This window comes from Protopterus annectens, chromosome 5.part0 (genome assembly GCF_019279795.1).
Source record: "Protopterus annectens isolate FY-2018-M chromosome 5.part0, PAN1.0, whole genome shotgun sequence".
NCBI lineage: Eukaryota > Metazoa > Chordata > Ceratodontiformes > Protopteridae > Protopterus > Protopterus annectens.
The window spans coordinates 1,772,486,640-1,772,508,293 of record NC_056735.1 but is presented as its reverse complement, the minus strand read 5'-3'; the positions used below and the strand labels follow the sequence as shown (position 1 = coordinate 1,772,508,293).

The window sequence follows — 21,654 nt, the reverse complement described above, 5'->3', positions numbered from 1 at the left end:
TTTTGGTGGATTTGGATTTTTGAGGTGGAGCATGTCCATTAATTCGGGTTGGACATGGCCTTGTATGTCAGGCACATGTCACCTCTGAGCAGACGGTATGCGACTGAATAGAGCTGGAGTTTCTTCAATCTGGCAGCATATGACAGATTTTGGAGTCCCTTTATCCTTTTGGTGAGGAACTTTGGGGTCTCTCCAATTGCTGCAGATGTCGGGTGAGATACATCCCAAATGGGGCATTGTACTCGATCATTGGTCTGATAAGTGAAGAGTACAGGGGAACAATGACCTCACTAGATCTGGATGTGAATCCCTTCATGATCAGGTGGGCAATGTAGAAGGTCTTTCTAACCACTTTAGCAACGTGAGTGTCAAAAGAAAGGCCACTGTCAACCTGGGTCCCCAGGTCCCTGATAACCTCTTCTGTGCTTAATGGATTGCCACCTATATGGTAGCTTGGGGTTACCTTGTTTTTCGAAGGGTATGACTATACATTTTTTGGCGTTTAACTTCAGGCCATGGCTCTGGCACCAGCTATCTGTTTCCGTGAGTCCCTTCTGAAGGATATCCGTGTCCGATGCACTTTCCACTATGGCCCAGTTTGCAGTCGCCTGCAAACTTTGTCAGCCAAAGTCCTCCCATGTTGGCCTGTACTTCTGAGAAGTAGATGCCAAACAATAGGGGCCAAGGACCGAGCCCTGTGGGACACCACTTGTGACCGGCTTGGAGTCTGACATAGCGCCAGCAACTCTAACCCTGTGGGTTCTGTCCTTAAGCCAGTTTGCAACCCATCTTGTGACATATGGGTTTACATTTAAGCTGGTAAGTTTTTCTACAATACCCAAGTGGGGTATTGTGTCGAAAGCCTTTGCAAGGTCAAGGTAGGCTGTATGGACTGCCTTTCCCTCATCAATGGCCTTGGTGACTGTTTCGAAGAAGTCGACCAAGTTCAAAAGGCATGATCTTCCCTTGACAAAGCCAAACTGGGTTGGGTCCAATGTCTGCAAGTCCCCTATATCTTTAATCAAGAAAGCAGGTAGACCACCACCACGAACGTTGTAACAGCTTTATTACATAAAATCCAAGGAAAGTAAGCGCTTTCGCGTGCTGCCAATGCACGCTTCTTCAGACAAGTTAAGTAAATGTAATAGCTCACATCTTATATATCTGCCAACAATATAGCTTAATTAATTAATCAATTGAATGATTGCTCATTACATCATGTATTCACTTGAATAACATAAAAACTCATTTAAAGCTATGCCGCATAGGTTAAAAGGCTGTAGCACTTAGATACTAAAATTGAAAATCAAATCAGAACAACACTTATATATAAAGTGGCATAGAAACCCATATAGGTCTATGCCGCATAAATTAGAAAGCTGTAATGCTTAAATTTTAAAATTAAAATTAGGATCAAATCAACCCTTATATGCATGGGATCTAAAGTGAACATTTCTTTATGACATTCCTTTCACTCTTACAAAAACCATGCATAAATGAATAAGACAATGCATCAAAGTCATGCAATATGAAACGAATGCAGTAAGAATAATAAAACACTAATCTTATTATAAACCTTGTCTTACATCCTGATAGATTATTTTGGCACCGATGTACCATATTTATAATATTTATAAAGAATTTTATGTAAAAACAGAGATAAGGGAGGACTGAACTGCATGGTATATATTTAATATTAATCTAAAATGTATCGTATGTATATAATTATTTTACATCGAATATTTATCAAATTTAAAGTGCATGAGTGCTCATATTCGAATATGAAATCAATCTAATTTCTTAGGTAAACAAATAGAAAATATAAATATATAAAAAATATAAATATATAAAAAATCCAATTATACATATTCAAATTTAATATTCCAATTTAATAATATATATAGGAAGCCTATCTAGATTTAAACCTAGGTATAAAAGGTAGACATATATAAATATATCCATGTACATCAATAAAATATATATACACCACTGTGTCAAGGAAAATTTATCTATGTAAGCTGACTGCATCTAGAACCATATAAATAAACATTCACATTTCCATTGTGTTGTTAGAAATTCCTTGAAATTGTATCATGTTACGTATGTAAGAAAATATGTTAAAAATTTTTTTGAAATATGAAAAAAGTAATAAAATAAAATAAAATAAAAATACATCACTAAAGGCAGATTATTATATACACATATTGTGTATATTGGGTATTGTGTCGAAAGCCTTTGCAAGGTCAAGGTAGGCTGTATGGACTGCCTTTCCCTCATCAATGGCCTTGGTGACTGTTTCGAAGAAGTCGACCAAGTTCAAAAGGCATGATCTTCCCTTGACAAAGCCAAACTGGGTCGGGTCCAATGTCTGCAAGTCCCCTATATCTTTGTTTATGAGCTCCATTATGATCCTCTCCATAGCTTTGCAGACTAGACTTGTTAAGCTTATGGGGCGGTAATTACCAGGGTCTGTAGAGGCGCCGCCTTTGTGGAGTGGGACCACAGTTGCCGTACGCCACTCCTTGGGCACGTATCCTGTGGTAAGGCTGAGATTAAACAGCTGCCTTATGCGGGTTTAATTCCTCATTTAGCTCGTGTAGCACACAGCCGGGGACACCATCCTGTCCCATTGATGCTGTGTTTTTAGCTTTAGAGAGAGCAGCTTTCACCTGCGCATTTGAGATGTCCGGGAGGCTACACTGGCTGGAATAGTTATCTCTCCTTTAGGGGGGGGAGGGGGTGAAGTTTGCACTGCACCTGTCTGCCAGTATGTTGGCAATGTCTGTGGGTTCAGAGATTTTTGTATCATTTTGCACTAATTCTGAGCATATCTGGGCGTTTCCACCCAGGTTCCTAACATAGCTGAAAAGGCCTTATGATTGTCCTTTGAATCCATGGCAATTTTTCTCTCAAAATTGGCCTTAGTTGATTTTATGAGTGCTCGTATTTTTTACTAATAATGATCAGGGTGACTTCCCTTTTATGGATTTTGTTCTATCATGTAATAGCTTTCTCCTCTTATTGTAAAGTTTGTTAATGGCTGGGGTCCACCAGACTGGACGTTTGCCCTTTGTGGAAAGAGTCTTGGTTTTATTTGGGATTGCCTGATCCATGCAGTCCTGGAGGTGTTCATAGAAGGCATTTGTAAGGGCTTCCGCAGCTTGGGTTGTGGTTTCCACTGGCTCAGGGGCCTTGAAGGATACCACACCAGTCTTGAGTAGTGTGAAGTTTGCTTTAGAGAAGTTCTTCACTATGGTCTTTTTGTTTGGGGTGGGGCGGATGTGGATTTCCAGTGAGATTAGTTTATGATCAGATCTCACCAATGAGGGATATACTTCCGTGTGGAGCATTTTGTCCCCATGTTTGTGACAATGAGATCTAGTATATTTTCTCCTCTCGTGGGAACAGTGACTAGCTGTTCCATGGCATTTGAATTTATGAACTCCAGGAACCGTTGGGCTAGAAAGTTAGGGCTTGAGTAATGTTCCCAGTCTATATTCGGGTAGTTGAAGTCACCTAATATGATGGTGTTTGGAGATACATTTATACCCTCCAGTGTCTTCAGGAAGGCTGTGTGGGGTTCCTGAGTTTGAGAGGGTGGCCTGTAGCATGCTACAATTTGTAGAGCAGTTTTGCCTATGGTTAGTTGCACCTGGATGGTTTCCGAAGCGTTGCCACCAACCTGGAGGTGTGGGTATCCTTTATGAATATGGATACACCCTCCTTTTGTGGTGTGGTCCGGGTTTTGTGGCCGAACGCATGATATGAGGTAAAACCTAATAGTGCCGGGTGCTCTCAGGAGCCTTGAACCAGGTTTCAGTTACAGCACAGACATCGATGTTCTCCATACTGAGAAGGGCCTCGAGTGCGTGCATTTTGAGATTTAGACTTCTGGCATTGAGCAGCATTACCCTCAGTTTCTTCCCATTTTTGTTTTCTAGGGTGGTAGGTTTAGAATTTGAGCCTTGCCTAAAAAGGCACTATGGGGGTGGCAAGAGCCTTAGCCAATATCCGGAATCCCAGGGGTGACAGGTGCAAGCCATCCCTTGCGAAGCATGTCATCCCAGGCAGACAGACACTGGATCCCCTTTGAATGACACCAGACATTAAGCCAATTGTTAAAGCTGATCATCTTGTCTCTATATTGTGGCATCATTCTTGGTGAAGGAAGGATACTGCTCAGGGTTAGGGTCATACCTGCCTGGGCTACATAATCAGAGAGCTCCTCTATGTCTCTTTTCATGTAGTCCAGGGAGGTATGTCTCAGGTCGTTCACACCAGCATGGACAATGACTGTGTCATATTTGTACTTGCCGTGGAGTGACCCGAGTGCTTGTGTTATGTGGCGGATTCTAGCGCCCGATAGGCAGCTTACTGTGACCCTCTCCTTGTTCAGCCTGGTGAGTGGGACGTCAGTGTGTCTGACTATGGAGTCACCTATGACAAGTATGTTTGGTGTTGTATTTGGCCTTAAGGGCTGTGACTGCTTTGCACACTGCTTTTGTGGTTTATGTGTTGCTTGTGGGGTGTCTTGAGGTAGCAGTTGTTTGGGTGTCTGCTTTGGAGGCCTCTGCTGTTTAGATACATTTTTACTCAGAGCCTTCGAGTATGTCTTTGTGTGTTTATGTGTTTGATTCAGTGGAGTGGTAGCATTATGTGAGGCTGGTTTTGTGGTGTGTGTAGTTGCCTTCTCCTCCTGTCTGGTCTTGCCAGTCCTGAGTTGAGAGAGCTCAGCCTCCAGTTTGGCTAAATAGATGCATCTCTCGCAAGTATTTGTGTTATGTGGGAGGAGGAGAGAGTTGTCTGTGTACATGAGGCAGTTATAACATTGCCTCAAGATTCCCAGATTCACCAGCTGGACCGGAGAGGAGATTGACAACTGACCTTTGGACATGCTAGAATAATATTGGGAAATCCTTAATTGAAAACAAGGGCCAGTGGGGAGTGAGGGTGTAGTGCTTTTAATTTTTAGTGCTGACTTATATAATTGCTTTAGTGAGCAAGTGCCAGGTAACTTGAGTGCAATGTGTTACAAGTAACTAAATGCAAAACGACAAACAGTAACTTTCTTTCAAGTGAAACAAGGAAATAAGTACAGTAAGCAATGCAGATATCACTAGTGATCCACAGAAGCTGAGAAGTTGCGTATTAGGTGGAATTAGCTTCCAGGGAAATAACAAGCAAACAAACAACAAGCATATAAACAAAGCTAGATTCAGCAGGCTTGGATCTAGTCTATGCTAGAGCAAACAAGGTGTACCAATTTCAGTAAGATACAGTTCAAATATTCAGGCACTATAAACCTCTAACCAGAAATTCCCAGCTCAGAAGGGCAGAGTCCAGCCTCTTCTCCCACAAGAGTGCAGACCACGAACCTTCTTAATGTAAAATAACTGGCCTGAAGCCCAAGTGCCTAAACCAGAACTAATACACTTGGACACTGGGCTCTCAATCAGCAGTTCCCAACTTAGAAGGATGAAAGCTACCTGTCCTGCCACCACAGTGCTTGCCACAAACCTTCCTAATGTAAAACAACTGGTCTGAAGCCCAAGTGCTTAATCCAAAAGACTTAGAATGATAGCTACACTTTAATCAAGTTACAACCAAGCAGTAATAAATACCATTGAATACTTTAGAGAATGTCTGGATTAGTGCTCAAGTTACACAAACAAAGCTAGATCCAGCAGGCCCGAATCCAGTCTATGCCACAGCAAACAAGGCGCACCAACTTCAGTAAGAAACAGTTCAGATATGCATGCACTATAAGCCTTTAACCAGAAATTCCCTGCTCAGAAGGGCAGAGTCCAGCCTCTCCTCCCACAAGAGTGCAGACCACGAACCCTCTTAATGTAAAATAACTGGCTTGAAAGCCCAAGTGCTTAAACCAGAATTAATACACTTTTAGAATAACAGACACTGAGCCCTCGATCAGCAGTTCTCAACCTAGAAGGATGTAAGCTACCTGTTCTGCCACAACAGTGCAGACCACAAACCCTCTCAGTGCAAAACAACTAACTGGTCCAAAGCCCAAGTGTTTAAACCAAAAGGCTTAGAATGAGTTACACCAAGCAGTAATAAATACAACTGAGTATTTTTAAGATGATGCAAAAGTAAAATGAAGTAGGTAGAAACACAAGTACAGTGAAAGCAGATGAAATTTTTTTTTTTTTTTTTTTTTCTGAACAAGTGCTGAGATCAAAGAAACAGATTTAAGTGCTGGAACTAGAAAACTGGCTAGTTGTAAGAAAAAAAAAACAAGCTAGAAGGCTTCCTTCAAACACAGAAGGGCTTGGGGGCTCAGAAGCCTACAAATAGTCTATACCACTTAACAAGAAAGGCAGGAAATAAGCTTAATTTTTTTTTCTGTTTCCCAGATGCTCTCTTTGTAGCTTCAACACTCCTTCATACACAGCTTAAATCAAATTAAATACTGTATTTTTTTTTTTAAAAAGTGCAGATAAAGGTACTTAAATTCTCTTATACGTCCAGTTGAATATAACCAAGTTGTTAGCTGGCCAAAGCTGAGATTTTAAAGCAGGAATTATTTCACAATACAGCAGTTAAATATGCAAGGACAGGAAATCAAAGAATGTGGCTACCCCCACACCTGTAATTACTAGCAAATAACAAAATTCAGCCAACACTAGCTTCAGTTCAAGTTACTGAAGAGCAGAATAACTTCAGTATTCCTTCAACACTCCTTCATACACAGCTTAAATCAAATTAAATACTGTATTTTTTTTTAAAAAGTGCAGATAAAGGTACTTAAATTCTCTTATACGTCCAGTTGAATATAACCAAGTTGCTAGCTGGCCAAAGCTGAGATTTTAAAGCAGGAATTATTTCACAATACAGCAGTTAAATATGCAAGGACAGGAAATCAAAGAATGTGGCTACCCCCACACCTGTAATTGCTAGCAAATAACAAAATTCAGCCAACACTAGCTTCAGTTCAAGTTACTGAAGAGCAGAATAACTTCAGTATTCCTTCAACACTCCTTCATACACAGCTTAAATCAAATTAAATACTGTATTTTTTTTTTTAAAAAGTGCAGATAAAGGTACTTAAATTCTCTTATACGTCCAAGACCCCCTTGTTGCTCTTAGACTCCATGACTGTCCCCAGTGGAATCAGAGAAAACTATGGGGGGGGGGTGGAAAAGCTGGCCAACATGGCATAGGTAACAACATTGTAGGATGATGCAAGGAACCAAAAAAACATAATATTGTTCTATAATGTAGCAAACATACAGAATTCACTAATTTATAGAACAGTGCTTCCAAAAGATGTAAGTATGTAGATTTCAACACCTTAATATATGCAATTCAGAATGCTTTATTAAATTGCTTAATAATGCATTACAGTGCTCAAGAAGTCTTGAATCATAATCTTCAACATGAAAAGAAGTAAAACTGCCTGTATAAGAAGAGTACAAATTATATAATTTGTGTACCCATTTGAGCATCTTTTGGTAAGATATAGCAAAGATCATCACTGTGGTAAGATAATCCACCACAGAAGAGGGAAATGTGCATGATTAAATTTATTCTGGGGAGAGTCCTAACAAACTGATAAATCTGATAATGAAAAAATCAAGAAAACTAGACAAAGCATATTTTGGAATATGTGCATCCCCAACTATTTAGCCTGTGGAAAATGGCTGGGCAAACTATCAAGATTGCTTGACTATAAAACACATTCCTTTGTAACTGCCATTTCCTGTCCACCCTCCATCTTACATTAATGATGACATTCATGATATTCTTCTCAGAAATACCTTTCACCATACAGGAAGCAAGGAACGTAAGTGATGCATCATCTCCTTGCTGATGAAATATATGTATTACTAAGACTTAAAAATACTTTCATACGCATTTGCCCTCTCTTTCCTATTCAGACACATTCTATACCTACTACTGAGAGATCTGGTGGATCAAGATCATCTGTCATCTGATTACTTTAGTTTCTTATCTTCAAATCTTTCTTATCCCCAATGATAATAGCTAATAATTAGTATTACAGGTACACTCTCACAAGTATGCTGAATGCTAAAAAATGCTATCTACTTTCTTAACATGCACTACACATCCAAATCATACATACTTCCTGACCACTGACCTTCCAGACTGAGTAGTCAGTTTCATTTATGGGGTAACAGTCCTCTCCCTCAATATCTGTAAGGTTTTCCTCTCTACTACCCTCTCAAACTGAGCAATGGGGTTCACCCACATGCCTTCTATAGTACCACTACAATCTTCCTCACCATTGTTTACCTAAGCTGAGCAGTGGGGTTCATAAGATGATAATCCACTTCCAACAATACTACTCCCCAAAGGAAAAATACAGCTATTTCTTCTTTCTTCAGATTTGTCTGAATTTACAGTTTTAGAAATTAAACATGTGGCTATTTCTTTATTACTCTGTTCAGCTAATTATATTCTCTGCAGATTAATCCCATTCATTACAGCTACAACAGTCTTCACGTCATCTGTGAAATAGTTCAGTCTAAACTCTTTTCTAAACAATTAGTCCATTTTAGTTAAGAGTACTATGCATATAAGGCAACCAGACACAACACACATTTTGAGAACCCTTTTTAGGCACTAACACCAGAAAGGTTATGGAAAAAATAGATAACGTTACTAAACAGAACTTTAAACGCATTTTTCTTACTGCCATCATAGTTGAGTGTTGCAAATTTGGCTTGCTTTTCTGCACATCCAGCACTATTGCACACCCTCATCTGCAGTTCGTACCACACAGCTTCCTGAAGGTCATAAAGAATGTATGATTTTGACAGTGAAGTTCGTTGGGCTGTTGTCCAAACTGCAGTCCCAACAGGTCTGTATTCAAGAGTAAATGATGTGATAGGGCAACCACCATCGTTCCAGCCAATCAGGTTCAGACGAACACGAGTTGTGTTGATGCTAGCAAACAGCTCTTGTTCTTTTGAAAACTGTGGTTCTGTATAATGCATAAATACACATATTAAGTCACATTTACAGAAGATATGCCAACAGATTTATAAATACTAACACAGCTACGGTAAAAGATATAGTCAGTTTTATCAAGGTACTGTACATTTAATAAGTTACATTTGCTTGCTACATCACCCACCTGTTACAATATTATTTCTTTTTTACTTAAGCATAAGTCAGTTCAGTTTTGGCTGTCATTATGAGTTATATTTTTAAAGATTATTTCCTTGCTTTTATTCTCACCTTTACCTACTAGTTACTTTTCTGAATATATCAAACACTCAAGCTTCCCTCTGATACAACAATCTAGAAAAAAACTGTATTTTCAGAACACCAGTACGTAGACTAAATGTATATGAAATCTGTGACATTTTACATCTTGCATTTTGATATCTGACAGCAACTTGCCTAGTATTACAAATGATTGCATTGTTACCACCTATTTGCTGAATATGGTAGCTGACTGGCTTTTTTCAGTGTGTAAACAGCCTTCAACTAAACAAATGCATGCATTTGCTGAACAGGTCATAAGATGGCTGTCATAATGACTGCTGTTGGATTTATCACACCACAGGGTGCATATCAAAGTTATCTGCCACATATTATTGTAATAGTCGATTGGTAATGTCTTTGTATAGTACTCATATAAATACAGGTCAGTCTAAATGTCACAGTGAAGGAGGTAAGTCAATCAAAACTACCCTAATCAGCATTTCAATTCCTTGTTATTTTAGTGTACTAGATCTTGTTATTTTAGTGTGCTAGATTTAAATCTGCACAGGGAATACCAATTAGAACACATGAATAAGTTTACAATAAATAAAGATGCATATATCAACACATATGCTGTAGTAATGTGGCTAATAATCCTGTATATAAGACAAAAGAAGTAAGTTAACATTATCATGAAATCTTTTTAGAAATGAGTTATATTTCAAGTTTGGCCCTAAAGACTGATTGTTGATACGGGATAACATGCCAAGATAGAGAATCGTATAACATAGGACAAGTGAATGGAAAATATTTAAAAACAGAATGCATAATGGTCAGTTTAGGAATTTCCAGTTTTTAGTCAGTCAAAATGCAGTCATTCTCTGTTTTATAAGTAAATGATTATCATTTTACAGGTGATGCTATAGTGTGCTGAAATCTAAAACACAATACACACTTAGTATCTGGGCTCCAGATGCCGATAGATAACACATTGAAAAAAGTTTTGTAATACTCAAGGGGAATAAGATGCACACGTTTTCGTTAGTGGTCTTTTTAAGGAAAGAAAACTTCAATTCTTGAGATGCTGCTGGTGATGAAAAGATATATGCACAACAGACAAGTAATATTTTAACTTCAGTGGAATATTAGAAATCACCAAGAGATATTTGAGCAAATCAACCTAATACAATTTACAGTCCCCTAAAATAAATCTAAAATAGTTTCTGTGGAGCAAAAAGTGCTTTTCACATTGACTTGTATAACCAAAACTCACACTTACCAGGACTGAGGTTCAGAAATACGATGACATCAGACAAGTGATATTGTCCTTTCTATGGACTGCTGTTGTGAAAGATAAATAAATCTCTCTAACACGGCACTGATGTCTAAGCCACCAATACCCAGTATATATGTCAGTGGCAGCAGATTCATCATGAATTGTAAAAAGAGACAGTAGTTTTTATTTACATAACAATATGAGCAGGGTAAAAAAAAAGTTGAATAAGTTTGTGTGCTACTTCTCTAAACTTTGCCTGTGACATAAAACTCAAATCACTAAATATTCTACTGTATAGTCAAAAACAAAAAGAAAAACACAAAAAAAACTCTGCTGTATAGTCAAAAACAAAATGAAACACACAAAACAATCAGTTATGTAACACCTTTTAATCTTCATCAGATGCATCAGAAACATACAAAAGGAGTTAGGGAGACTCTCCGTTTCAGTCTTACTCCACCAGATCACTCAGAAGTAATTATAAATGGTAAGATAATCAAAGATACTGTATCACCACTACTTCTCAAAAATTAATGTACAAGGAAGATGTAACATCATGAATGAATATGCTAAGAAGAGTTGAGACTATCCATTGCATCTTTAGCAGGGAAGCCATCAACATCTGTTCTAGTTAGGCAGAAAATATCGTAATCAGAGGACACTTCCATAATTGAGTCATTAATGGGATAAGTATGCCATGAAGAGAATGCCAATAATGTCATGATTCAAACCCGAGCAAATTAAATGCTTCCAATGAAAGATCAGAAGGACCTACCAACTGATGCATGAGGCTGCTACATACAAGGACACTCCCAAAGGAGCTCCACTTGCAAAAAAATAAATAAATAAATAAAACAGTCACACCATAAAAAAATAGTCATAATTCTAGAAAAGTAAAGAAGCCGATGCAGCTGAAAACTCCCTCAAAAGGAAGCTGCCTTTTGAAAAATTTCCAGTTCAAAGGCCTGATTTACTGCCCTTGATACGATAAACAAATTTTCCTCAGATTATTGCAGCAGCATTTCAATCTCCATCTAGCTGTCTTAAGTTCCCCTTTCATATCTTGAAGGCATGGTAAAAGTGCTTGCATAAATTTTTCTTTTGAATTACTAAATTAATTATTTTAATGCTCTAGGCTAAGTGTTAATTATTTAGCTGTTTTATGTTCTCTGAACTTATCATAAAAATTGCCTGGATGAGCAAAGAATGTGCATTGCTAATACATGACTTGATATGTCAGTAGATGAATGTGCATTGCTAACAGATGACTTGATATGTCAGTAGATGAATGTGCATGGGTAATAGATGACTTGATATGTCAGTAGATGAATGTGCATGGGTAACAGATGACTTGATATGTCAGTAGATGAATGTGCACTGGTAATGGATGACTTGATATGTCAGTAGATGAATGTGCACTGGTAATAGATGACTTGGTATGCCAGTAAATGAATGTGCATGGGTAATAGATGACTTGATATGTCAGTAGATGATTGTGCACTTGTAATAGATGACTTAATATGTCAGTAAATGAATGTGCATGGGTAATAGATGACTTGATATGTCAGTAGATGATTGTGCATGGGTAATACGATGACTTGATATGTCAGTAGATGAATGCGTGTGGGTAATAGATGACTTGATATGTCAGAAGATGAATGTGCATGGATAACAGATGACTTGATATGTCAGTAGATGAATGTGCAGGGGCAATAGATTACTTGATATGTCAGTAGATGAATATGCATGGGTAATAGATGACTTGATATGTCCGTAGATGAATGTGCATGGGTAATAGATGATTTGATATGTCAGTAGATGAATGTGCACGGGTAATAGATGACTGGATATGTCAGTAAATGAATGCACTTTGGTAATAGATGAGTTGATCAGTCAGTAAACAAGTCGTTGTGGGCAGACATATATCTGCTGTTGGACAGGTGTGGGCCATACTGGTAACTACCGCTAATTTCCAGTGTAGTTCCTAGCCTTAATGAACATATTAGTTTTAAACCTAAACTGAAGCTCAGGCACTAAAGTAAATTAAAATGCTTAAACTGCACAATGTTACATTATGTTTGCCCAGTGAGATTTGCAGTTTAAAGATTTTTAGCTTTTAGTCCACTGAATGTCAAGCTTTATAATGATTAACACTATATTGTCCATTGTTTTTTTTCTCATATTTCACAAAAAAGTCTTACTGCTGGTGAGGTGTTAATCATGAGATTTCTGTCATGCTTATTTATAACTCCCAGTTTTAATTGTATGTGTGTTAAAAGCTGTTAGGACAAAAATGTTCTTATTATTTTTATTCCAATAAAGTAAGCTTGCAACTTTTTGAGAATCATTGTTGTTGTGTCTTTCAGCTTTTCCCGGTTAGGGGTTGCCACATAGGTTCATAGGTTCATAGGTTCATACTAGGCTATCTGCCCTAGGGCATTTATAAGCCTAGCCAGAGTGTGTGTGGCTTTCGCCACCCTTTGGGGTGAGAATACTACGCCCATTTAGGGTTTAGTTTACTGTGCCTCTGTCTAGTAGTGACACAGAGATGACCCCCAGGGTAAACCTACAATCTCCCATCCACTCGTCAAGATTTTTCTTGAAGAGAGTTAGTGAGGGGCTCTGCCTAACATGGACTGGGATTCTGTTCCAGAGTGTAGGGAGCCTATGGGTTATGAATCTGTCCCTCCAGCACGTCCTATTTATTTCTGTGTTGAGGTTCAAATCTCTTGCTCTCGTGGCTCTGATGGATTTGGATTTTCTGAGGTGGAGCATGTCCATTAATTCCGGATTGGACATGGCCTTGTATGTCAGGCATAGATCACCTCTGAGTAGGCAGTATGCGACTGAATAGAGCTGGAGTTTCTTCAGCCGGGCAGCATATGACATATGTTTGAGACCCTTTATCCTCTTGGTGAGGAACTTTTGGGGTCTTTCTAACTGCTGCAGGTGTCGGGTAAGATACATCCCAAATGGGGCATTGTACTCAATCATGGGCCTGATGAGAGTAAAGTACAGCGGCAAAATGACCTCTCTTGATCTAAATGTGAATCCCTTCATGATAAGGTGGGCAATATAGAAGGTCTTCCTAACCACCTTGGCAATGTGAGTGTCAAATGAGAGGTTACTGTCGACTTGGGTCCCTAGGTCCCTGATTACCTCTTCCGTACTTAATGGATTACCACCTATGTGGTAATTTGTGGGTACCTTGTTTTTCCCAAAGGGTATAACTATACATTTTTTGGCATTCAGTTTAAGGCCATGGCTCTGGCACCAATCATCCATTTCTATGAGGCCTTTCTGAAAGATGCTTGTGTCTGCTGGAGTATCAATTATGGCACCCAGTTTGCAGTCATCTGTGAACTTTGTCAGCCACAATCCTCCTATGTTTGCTTGCACCTCGGAAAAATAAATGCCGAACAAGAGAGGTCCAAGGACTGAGCCCTGTGGTACAACACTTGTGACTGGCTTAGAGTCTGGCATGGCTCCAGCAATTCTGACCTTGTGGGTTCTGTCCTTGAGACAGTTTGCAACCCATCTTGTGACATATGGGTTTACATTTAAGCTGGTGAGTTTGTCAATGATGCCTGAGTGGGGTATTGTGTCAAAGGCTTTTGCAAGGTCAAGGTAGGCTGTGTGAACTGCCTTACCCTCATCAATGGTCTTAGTGACTGTTTCAAAAAAGTCGACTAGGTTCAAAAGGCAGGATCTGCCTTTGACAAAGCCGAATTGGGTAGGATCCAATGTCTGTAGGTCCCTAATGTCTTTGTTTATGAGTTCCATAATGATCCTTTCCATAGCTTTGCAGACCAGGCTCGTCAAGCTTATGGGGCGGTAATTTCCAGGGTCCATAGAAGCACCTCCTTTGTGGAGTGGGACCACTGTTGCTGTACGCCACTCTTTGGGTACGTATCCTGTAGTAAGGCTAAGATTAAACAGCAGCCTTATGTGCGGGTTTAGTTCCTCTTGGAGTTCATGTAGCACGCAGCCCGGGACACCTTCCGATCCCATTGATGCTGTGTTTTTAGCTTTGGAGAGGGCGGCTCTCACCTGGGTATCTGAGATGTTAGGGAGGCTACACTCTGTTGGGATAGATATTTCTCCTTTTGGGGGGGGAGGGGGCAGAGAAATTTGCACTGAACCTGTCTGCAAGGATGTTGGCAATATCTGTGGGTTCAGTGTATTTTGTGTCATTTTGGACTAACTCTGAGCATATCTGGGAGTTTCCACCCAGGTTTCTAACATAGCTAAAAAAGGCCTTGTGATTGTCTTTTGTGTCTTTTGTGATTTTTCTCTCAAAGTTGGCCTTGGATGATTTTATGAGTGATCGAAGTTTTTTGCTAGTACTGATCAGAGATGCCTTCCCTTTTGGGGATTTTGCTCTGTCATGTAGTAGCTTCCTCCTCCTGTTGTAAAGTTTGTTATTGGCTGGGGTCCACCAGACAGGACGCCTGCCTTTGTGGGAATCAGAACTCCGGTCCGCTAATGATTGGCAGTTGATTTTTATGTGCCAAGTTGCCAGCCCTGATGCACAACCTTCAACGAAGGTATGCCCATTCATGCATATCTCCACGCAGAAGACGCTCTAGCTGAGATTCGAACCAGACAGCGTCTTACTGTGAGGCAACAACGCTACCGCAGCACCACCTGAGTCCATTTATTTATTTATGCCCTTATGTACACTTTCATGTCTCACATGGTTTCTGGTATGAAAATAAAGCTGTTCTGCTACTACTAACACAGTTGCACTTGAATGATTTTTCCCAACCCTTCTACAACATACTTAAACAACTTTCAAATCCATAACATTAAAAAGAATCAAACAAATGGACTTCATCACTTTTTCTAACTACTTATTATTATAATTATTGTTGTATTATTATAATTTTTTTCTTTCCATATATATTATTTATTAAATAATTCTTATATGTGCTTATTTTATTTGTTAATCTCATTAAGTTGCCTGGCCCCATATGTGTGTGTGCATGCGTGTGTGTGTGTGTGTGTGTGTGTGTGTGTGTGTGTGTGTGTGTGTGTGTGTGTGTGTGTGTGTGTGTGCATATAAATATATATATAGAGAGAGAGAAATAAGTCCTTGCTTACTGTAAAGGCTGATTTTTTTCCCCTGTAAGCATTCCTGCTATATTTGTAACTGGATAATCGTTATTTATTGATAATTTATATTCACAGGATTGTTGTAGTTTTCGGATGCAGTTAAAGAAGGTCTTATCATTGACTACAAATTTTGAGATTAAACTTAGTTTGTAGTTAAAGCTGCAAAGTTCATTAAAATAAATATTTTCTGCATTTAATTAGGACCTGTTTTTTGTCTAGGTCGGCTTTTGAAATCTAAGTAAAAACTTTTTTTTTTCTTTTGGCTTTCTTATTATGTTTGTGATTTCATTAAAGGGCATTTGTTGAAATTCCCTGTACATTTATGCTTTACAGATATGTGTTAGTGAATGCAGAAATGAATAATATCATACAACTCACCAATGCTATGCTAGGCTGAGTACCTTGGTCACCAAGAATCACATCCCAGTTTGTTTGCATAAGTGGGTATTTTACTGTATCATTTAACTGAGAATATATAGAATATTAGGTATGCTTCATACATGTCATATATTACACAGACCTGTCACTCACCACATTATATCTTAGCACTTATTGACTTGTTCTACTGTCTCATTAATGTACTGTATTATGAATATTGAGACTCAGTCATGTGCCCCATTGGATCTACAATACTGAAATGAGGTATATCTGAAATTTATGATATGCATTATGATTCTTTAAACCGCATTTCAAAAAGGATACTGATATCAATATCTTCCAAGCAGAGAGAGAGAAAAAGATTCTAAATCTCCCATGTTTTTCTGAGATTTTGTTAATTTATGAAAGTCATTTCCAGCTCTGATGTTTTTAAATATAAACTGTCCAGCAGATGTAATAAATCTAAATTGGTTAACAGGTCCCCGATACTTTACTATGCTCTAATGGCAATCACTTTTTACTGTAACATGAAGAAAGATATCTGAGAACTAAAAAAATATTCTTTACATTACTGAATAGGTACAGTTACCACCTATCAATGCTCAGTCTGTCTGATTTTTTTCAGAATGTTTTCTATTAATTATCTGAGGTCTTTACTTTCATGAAGATAATCTCAGCATTCAGAGTTTTCTTTCCTGGATATTCTGTCATCATTTTGTTCTTTTTCACAAAATCATAGAAAATACAAGGCAATTGGGCTCCTTACACTTTGGCAGTATTCAGCCTATGTCCTTGTCTCTTTTTTTCAAAGAGGGATAGGTTTGTCATGCTGTGGGGAAATTTGTGAACGTCCATTCAACTGCCTAACTCATTTTAAAGGATATGTGGGGCTAAGTAAGAAATATGAATCTCGTTCAGTAGCCTCTACATGGCAGCGTTACTTTAATTGATTTGGTCATGGTGTTTACACTCGTATTACTTATCACACATTTACTAAAACTGATTTTTACTGTTTTGTATTTTGGCAGAACATTTGATTGATTTAAGTGAAAAACATGTAGAAAGCTGGCTTATGGCAAAACTCCTTAGTAGAGGTTATAAACAGAGGGAACTATGGTTTCATGACTACATTTTACAAGTATATCTGCAGAAGGACCCTTTGTGGAATCATTCTACAACTACCAGTTCTTCCCAGCTTGAAGATCCAGACATCTCAGTGAGTATTCAATATTCCCTGAAGCCATTAACTTGAGTAAAGTTATTACATGGCTATTTAACTTTAACTAGTTTATTAAATTGTATAAGAACTATGAAACTTTTTTCTCTTTAGTTTGAGTGTTATTTGGGATATTTTATAGGCATCCTGATGTTTATGGACATCAGGCGTGGTTGTAAGCTCTGTGTTTCTACAGTACAGCCAAGCAATCCACTTATGCTGTACTGACGAGGTCAGGAAAAAGGCAGAAACATGTTGTGTCCACAGCTAGTGGGGCTTGGCTTTAATGGTCTGAATGTATCCATAAAGAGTTAAAAAGTAAAAAAAGTCATGGACATTCAGAATCCATGTAGCTGAAACAATGATATGTCCTTAAGGGGTCATTTGCATATATGCCATGGGCCTCAGCTGCAGGAGGTTTATAATATTATACTCTGAAACCATTTTCTCTAATATTGTATATATATATATATATATATATATATATATATATATATATATATATATACACATATATACAAAAAAGTAGAACAAACACTCTGCAATCTGTAGCATAAGATATTTTTGTTTGCTACCGAGACATTCTAAAATAACTAAATATCATATGTTCTATTCATAGAAAGGATAACAGGATCATAAGAAGTTACTAGGCTATTGGCCCTGAGGCCCTTACAAACCTAGCCAAGAATTTAGCCCATGTTCCAACAAGTCAGCACCCTATGCCACTGTCTAGCAGGGACATAGGTAGAATTACAGGGGTGTATTTTCTGCCCCCCCCATGAGATACTCTACCTCATGTGGAGAGGGATGCTATTCCACAAAAGGGGGAGTCTCTGGGACACAAATCTGCCCCTTCAGCATGTCCTATTGATGTCACAGACCAGATTAAGGTCTTATATGTGGGTTACTCAAGTGAAGCTTGATTGCAGATATGCAGCAGTCCCATCAGGGTGGGATCTGAGATTGCTTTGTATGCCAGACAGAGGTCACCTCTGAGGAGTCTGTAGGAGACTGAGTAGAGGGACAGGGCTTTTAGCTGTAGGGTAGATGTGTGAGGCCTTGGATTCTCTGGATGAGGAATCTCTGTGGTCTCTCCAGCTGCTGCATATACTTTGCGAGGTACATGCTGAAAGGGGCATTGTACTCAATAATGGGTCTTATAAGGGAAGAGTACAGGGATGTTAAGACCACCTTGTCCCTGGATGATACCCTTACTAATGAGGTGGGCCATGTAGAAAGCTTTTTATACAACGGAGGCAATATGGTGGTCAAAAGTCAGTTTGCTATCAACCTGGGTTCCCAAGTCCCTCACGACTGATTGGGTGCTTAGTGCCTTATTATCAATGTGATAATTTGTGGGAACATCACTCTCCTCAAAAGGGATGATGCATTTTTTGGCATTCAGTTTGAGGCCATGTTTCTGGCACCAGTCATTTGTTTGTATGAGACCATCTTGGAGGATGTCCACATCACTTGGGGAATTGATGACAGCACCCAGCTTGCAGTCATCTGCAAACTTGGTCAGCCATAGCCCATTAGATTTGGCCTGCACCTATGAAAAGTATATCCCAAACAGCAGAGACCCCAGGACCGATCCTTGGGTATACCACCTGTTATGGGTCTACTACTTGAGGTGGCTTCTCCAATTTTGACTAGGTGGGTTCTATCAGTGAGACAGTTTGTTACCCATTTGGTAACATATGGATTGATGCCTAGTTGAGAGAGTTTATCTTTTATACCTGAGCAGACGAAGGCCTTGGCCAAGTCAAGGTAGGTGGTGTGCACCATCTTCCCCTCGTATATTGCCTTGGTGACTGTCTCAAAGAAGTCAACGAAATTTAACAGGTTTCACCTCTCCTTTACAAAACTAAACTGTATGGGATCAAATGTCTGGAGGTTGCCAATGTCCTTGTCAATGAGGTCCATTATAATCCACTCTATAGCCTTGCAAATCAGGCTAGTTAGGCTGATGGGTCTATAATTTCCTGGATCAGTGGACGCTCCACCTTTGTGCAAAGAGATAACAGTAGCTGTCCTTCACTTGACTTGGACAAAGCCGGTACTCAGGCTTTGGTTGAATAGGGTGACTAAAAGGTGCTGCAAGTTCCTGCCTGAGTTCATCTAGGTTGCAGACTGGGATGTTATCAGGTGCCATGGAGGCTGTATTGTTTGCCTTTGAGAGGGCAGGGATGACTTGCTCCCTAGAGATAAGGGGATGGGGCAGGTATTGGGGATGTCCTGTTTCACTGATTGGGGGGCAGAGGAGTGAAGTTTTCATTGAACCTGTCTGCCATCAGGTTGGCTACATTTACAGGGTTTGTGTATGTGCTGTTCGTGACTACCAGTTCTGAGCAGATCTGGGTGCTTCCTTTGAGATTGTGGACATATGTGAAGAAAGCCTTATGACTGTCTTTAGTAGATGTGGCCAGTTTGGACTCGAAGTTTGCTTTGGAGTATTTCACTAGTGCTCTTATTTGCTTGTTCAGGCTATGGAGAGATTGCTTCCAAGTAGATAACTGCTCCTTCTTCGTCCTGGACAGCAATATTTTCCTTTTATTATAGAGTTGATTTATTGTAGATGTCCACTAGACAGGTTTACTCTTCCTTGAGGAGGAGGATTTCATCCTGTCTGGTATTCCTGACTCCATGCAGCTATATAAATGCTCATATAGTACTTTGGTGTAAGGTTGGACATATGTGTCAGTTTATGTAGGGGGGGGGCTATGAAGCTGTTTATACCTTCCCTCAGGAGGTTGTAATCAGCTTTGGAGAAGTTTTTTTGTTTGACCCTAGCTGGGGGTGGGGGAGTGGGGGAGATGGTGACTTTGAAAGTAACTGCTTTGTGGTCGGATCTTAATCAGGGATCATGACACTGTAGGGATGCTGCAGTGGTTACTCATATTGGTAAATGCCAAGTCCAAGATATTTTCACCTCTTGTGGAGGCATCAAGCAACTGGTCCAAGGCATTTGCATTGCTGAAATCAAGGAATCTCAGGGCATTTGTGTTTTGGCATGAGTATTTCTTCGAGTCTATGGTTGGATAGTTAAAGTCACCCAGGATCAGGATAAAGGGTTGAATCTTAATAGATTTGAATAGGTCCAGATAGGTGGAGTGGGCATCTTGAGTCAGAGTTGGAGGCCTGTAGCTAGCTATGATTTGAATTGGGGTCTTTCAATTGTTAACTGCACCTGGAGTATTTCCTGTGCATCATACTGTTTGACCAGCATAGAGGTGTGTATGGCTTTTATGTATATTGCAACTCCACCTTTTTGTTTTGCTGCCCATGGCTTGGGGTCTGAATGAATGATAGGATAAGTAACCTGGTATGGCTGGAGTTCTCCCTGCAGCTTTGAACCAGATTTCTGTGACTACACAAATATCAGCTTCTTCCAGGGTTAAGAATGCTTGCAATGAGTGCGGTTTCATGTTGAGGCTCCTAGCATTTAGCAGCATAACTTTTAATTTATGTTTTGATGAAAATGTTCATGTTGGTAGTTCTGCCCTCATGGCATTGCCTAAAAAAGGCACTATAGGGGAGGCAAGACCCTTTACCAGGAGCCTGAAGCCCTAGGAAGACAGATGCAGGCCATCTCTGGCAAATCATCATGGCTTGTCAATCATTTCATCCCAGGATGTCAGGTACTAGATCCCTTTGAATGACACCAGAAACTAAGCCAGTTGTTAAACTCAATCATTTTCTGTTTGTATTGAATATTTGTATTGAATGCTGCTTAAGGCTAGGGACATACCTGCCTGGGACACATACTCAGCCAGCTCAATCATGTCTTTCTTCATATAGTCCAGGGAGGTATCTCTCAAGCCATTCACTCCAACATGGACCATGACAGAGTCATAACAGTACTTGTTGAGAGACATGAGTGCATTGGCTATATGGTGGGTTCTGGCACCCGACAAACAACTAACCGTGACTTTCTTCTTATCCAGCCTGGTGAGGGGCACATCTGTGTGTCTCACAATTGAGTCTCCTATGACTAATATGTTGGGTTTATGTTTAGACCTTAGTGTCTGTGAGACACAGGTGTGTGGACAATGTGTGGTGTGGTGGGCAGTGAAGTTTGCATGCACTTATGCTTTGGAGGTCTCTTTTGTTTGGGTATGTTTTTGTTGAGGGCCTCTGCATATCTGGGAGTGTGTTGTGCAGGTATAGGTGGTGTTTGAGGTGTGATGTTCATGTTGCCAACCTTCTCATTGCCTGATACACTGGTTTGTGGGGGAGAGAGCAATGACACTAGGTGGTTGATGTAATTGTATTTCTCACAAATTGTGTTCCTAGGTGGTAGTAGCAGAGGGTTGTCCGTGTACATGAGGCAGTTGCTACACTGTCTCAGGATGCCCATATCATCCAGACTGGCAGGAAGAAATATAGGAAATTGTCCATCCATATTTGTCAGAAACTGAAAGAGCTAAGAGGGTAAAGGAGGAAGGTCGACGAGTAGCACTACTAGATGATAACA

The 21,654-nt window shown here is 39.5% G+C and overlaps 1 protein-coding gene across 2 annotated transcripts in view; it reads right to left on the bottom strand.

The window, feature by feature from the left end:
• Positions 1–21,654, bottom strand: part of DSCAM (DS cell adhesion molecule) — a 3,720,739-nt gene that overhangs the window by 432,083 nt on the left and 3,267,002 nt on the right. For both annotated transcript variants that reach the window (XM_044071570.1, XM_044071571.1), the window contains one exon: positions 8,675–8,965. In XM_044071570.1, the coding sequence (XP_043927505.1) occupies positions 8,675–8,965 (291 nt within the window). The remainder of the gene's footprint in view (positions 1–8,674; positions 8,966–21,654) is intronic.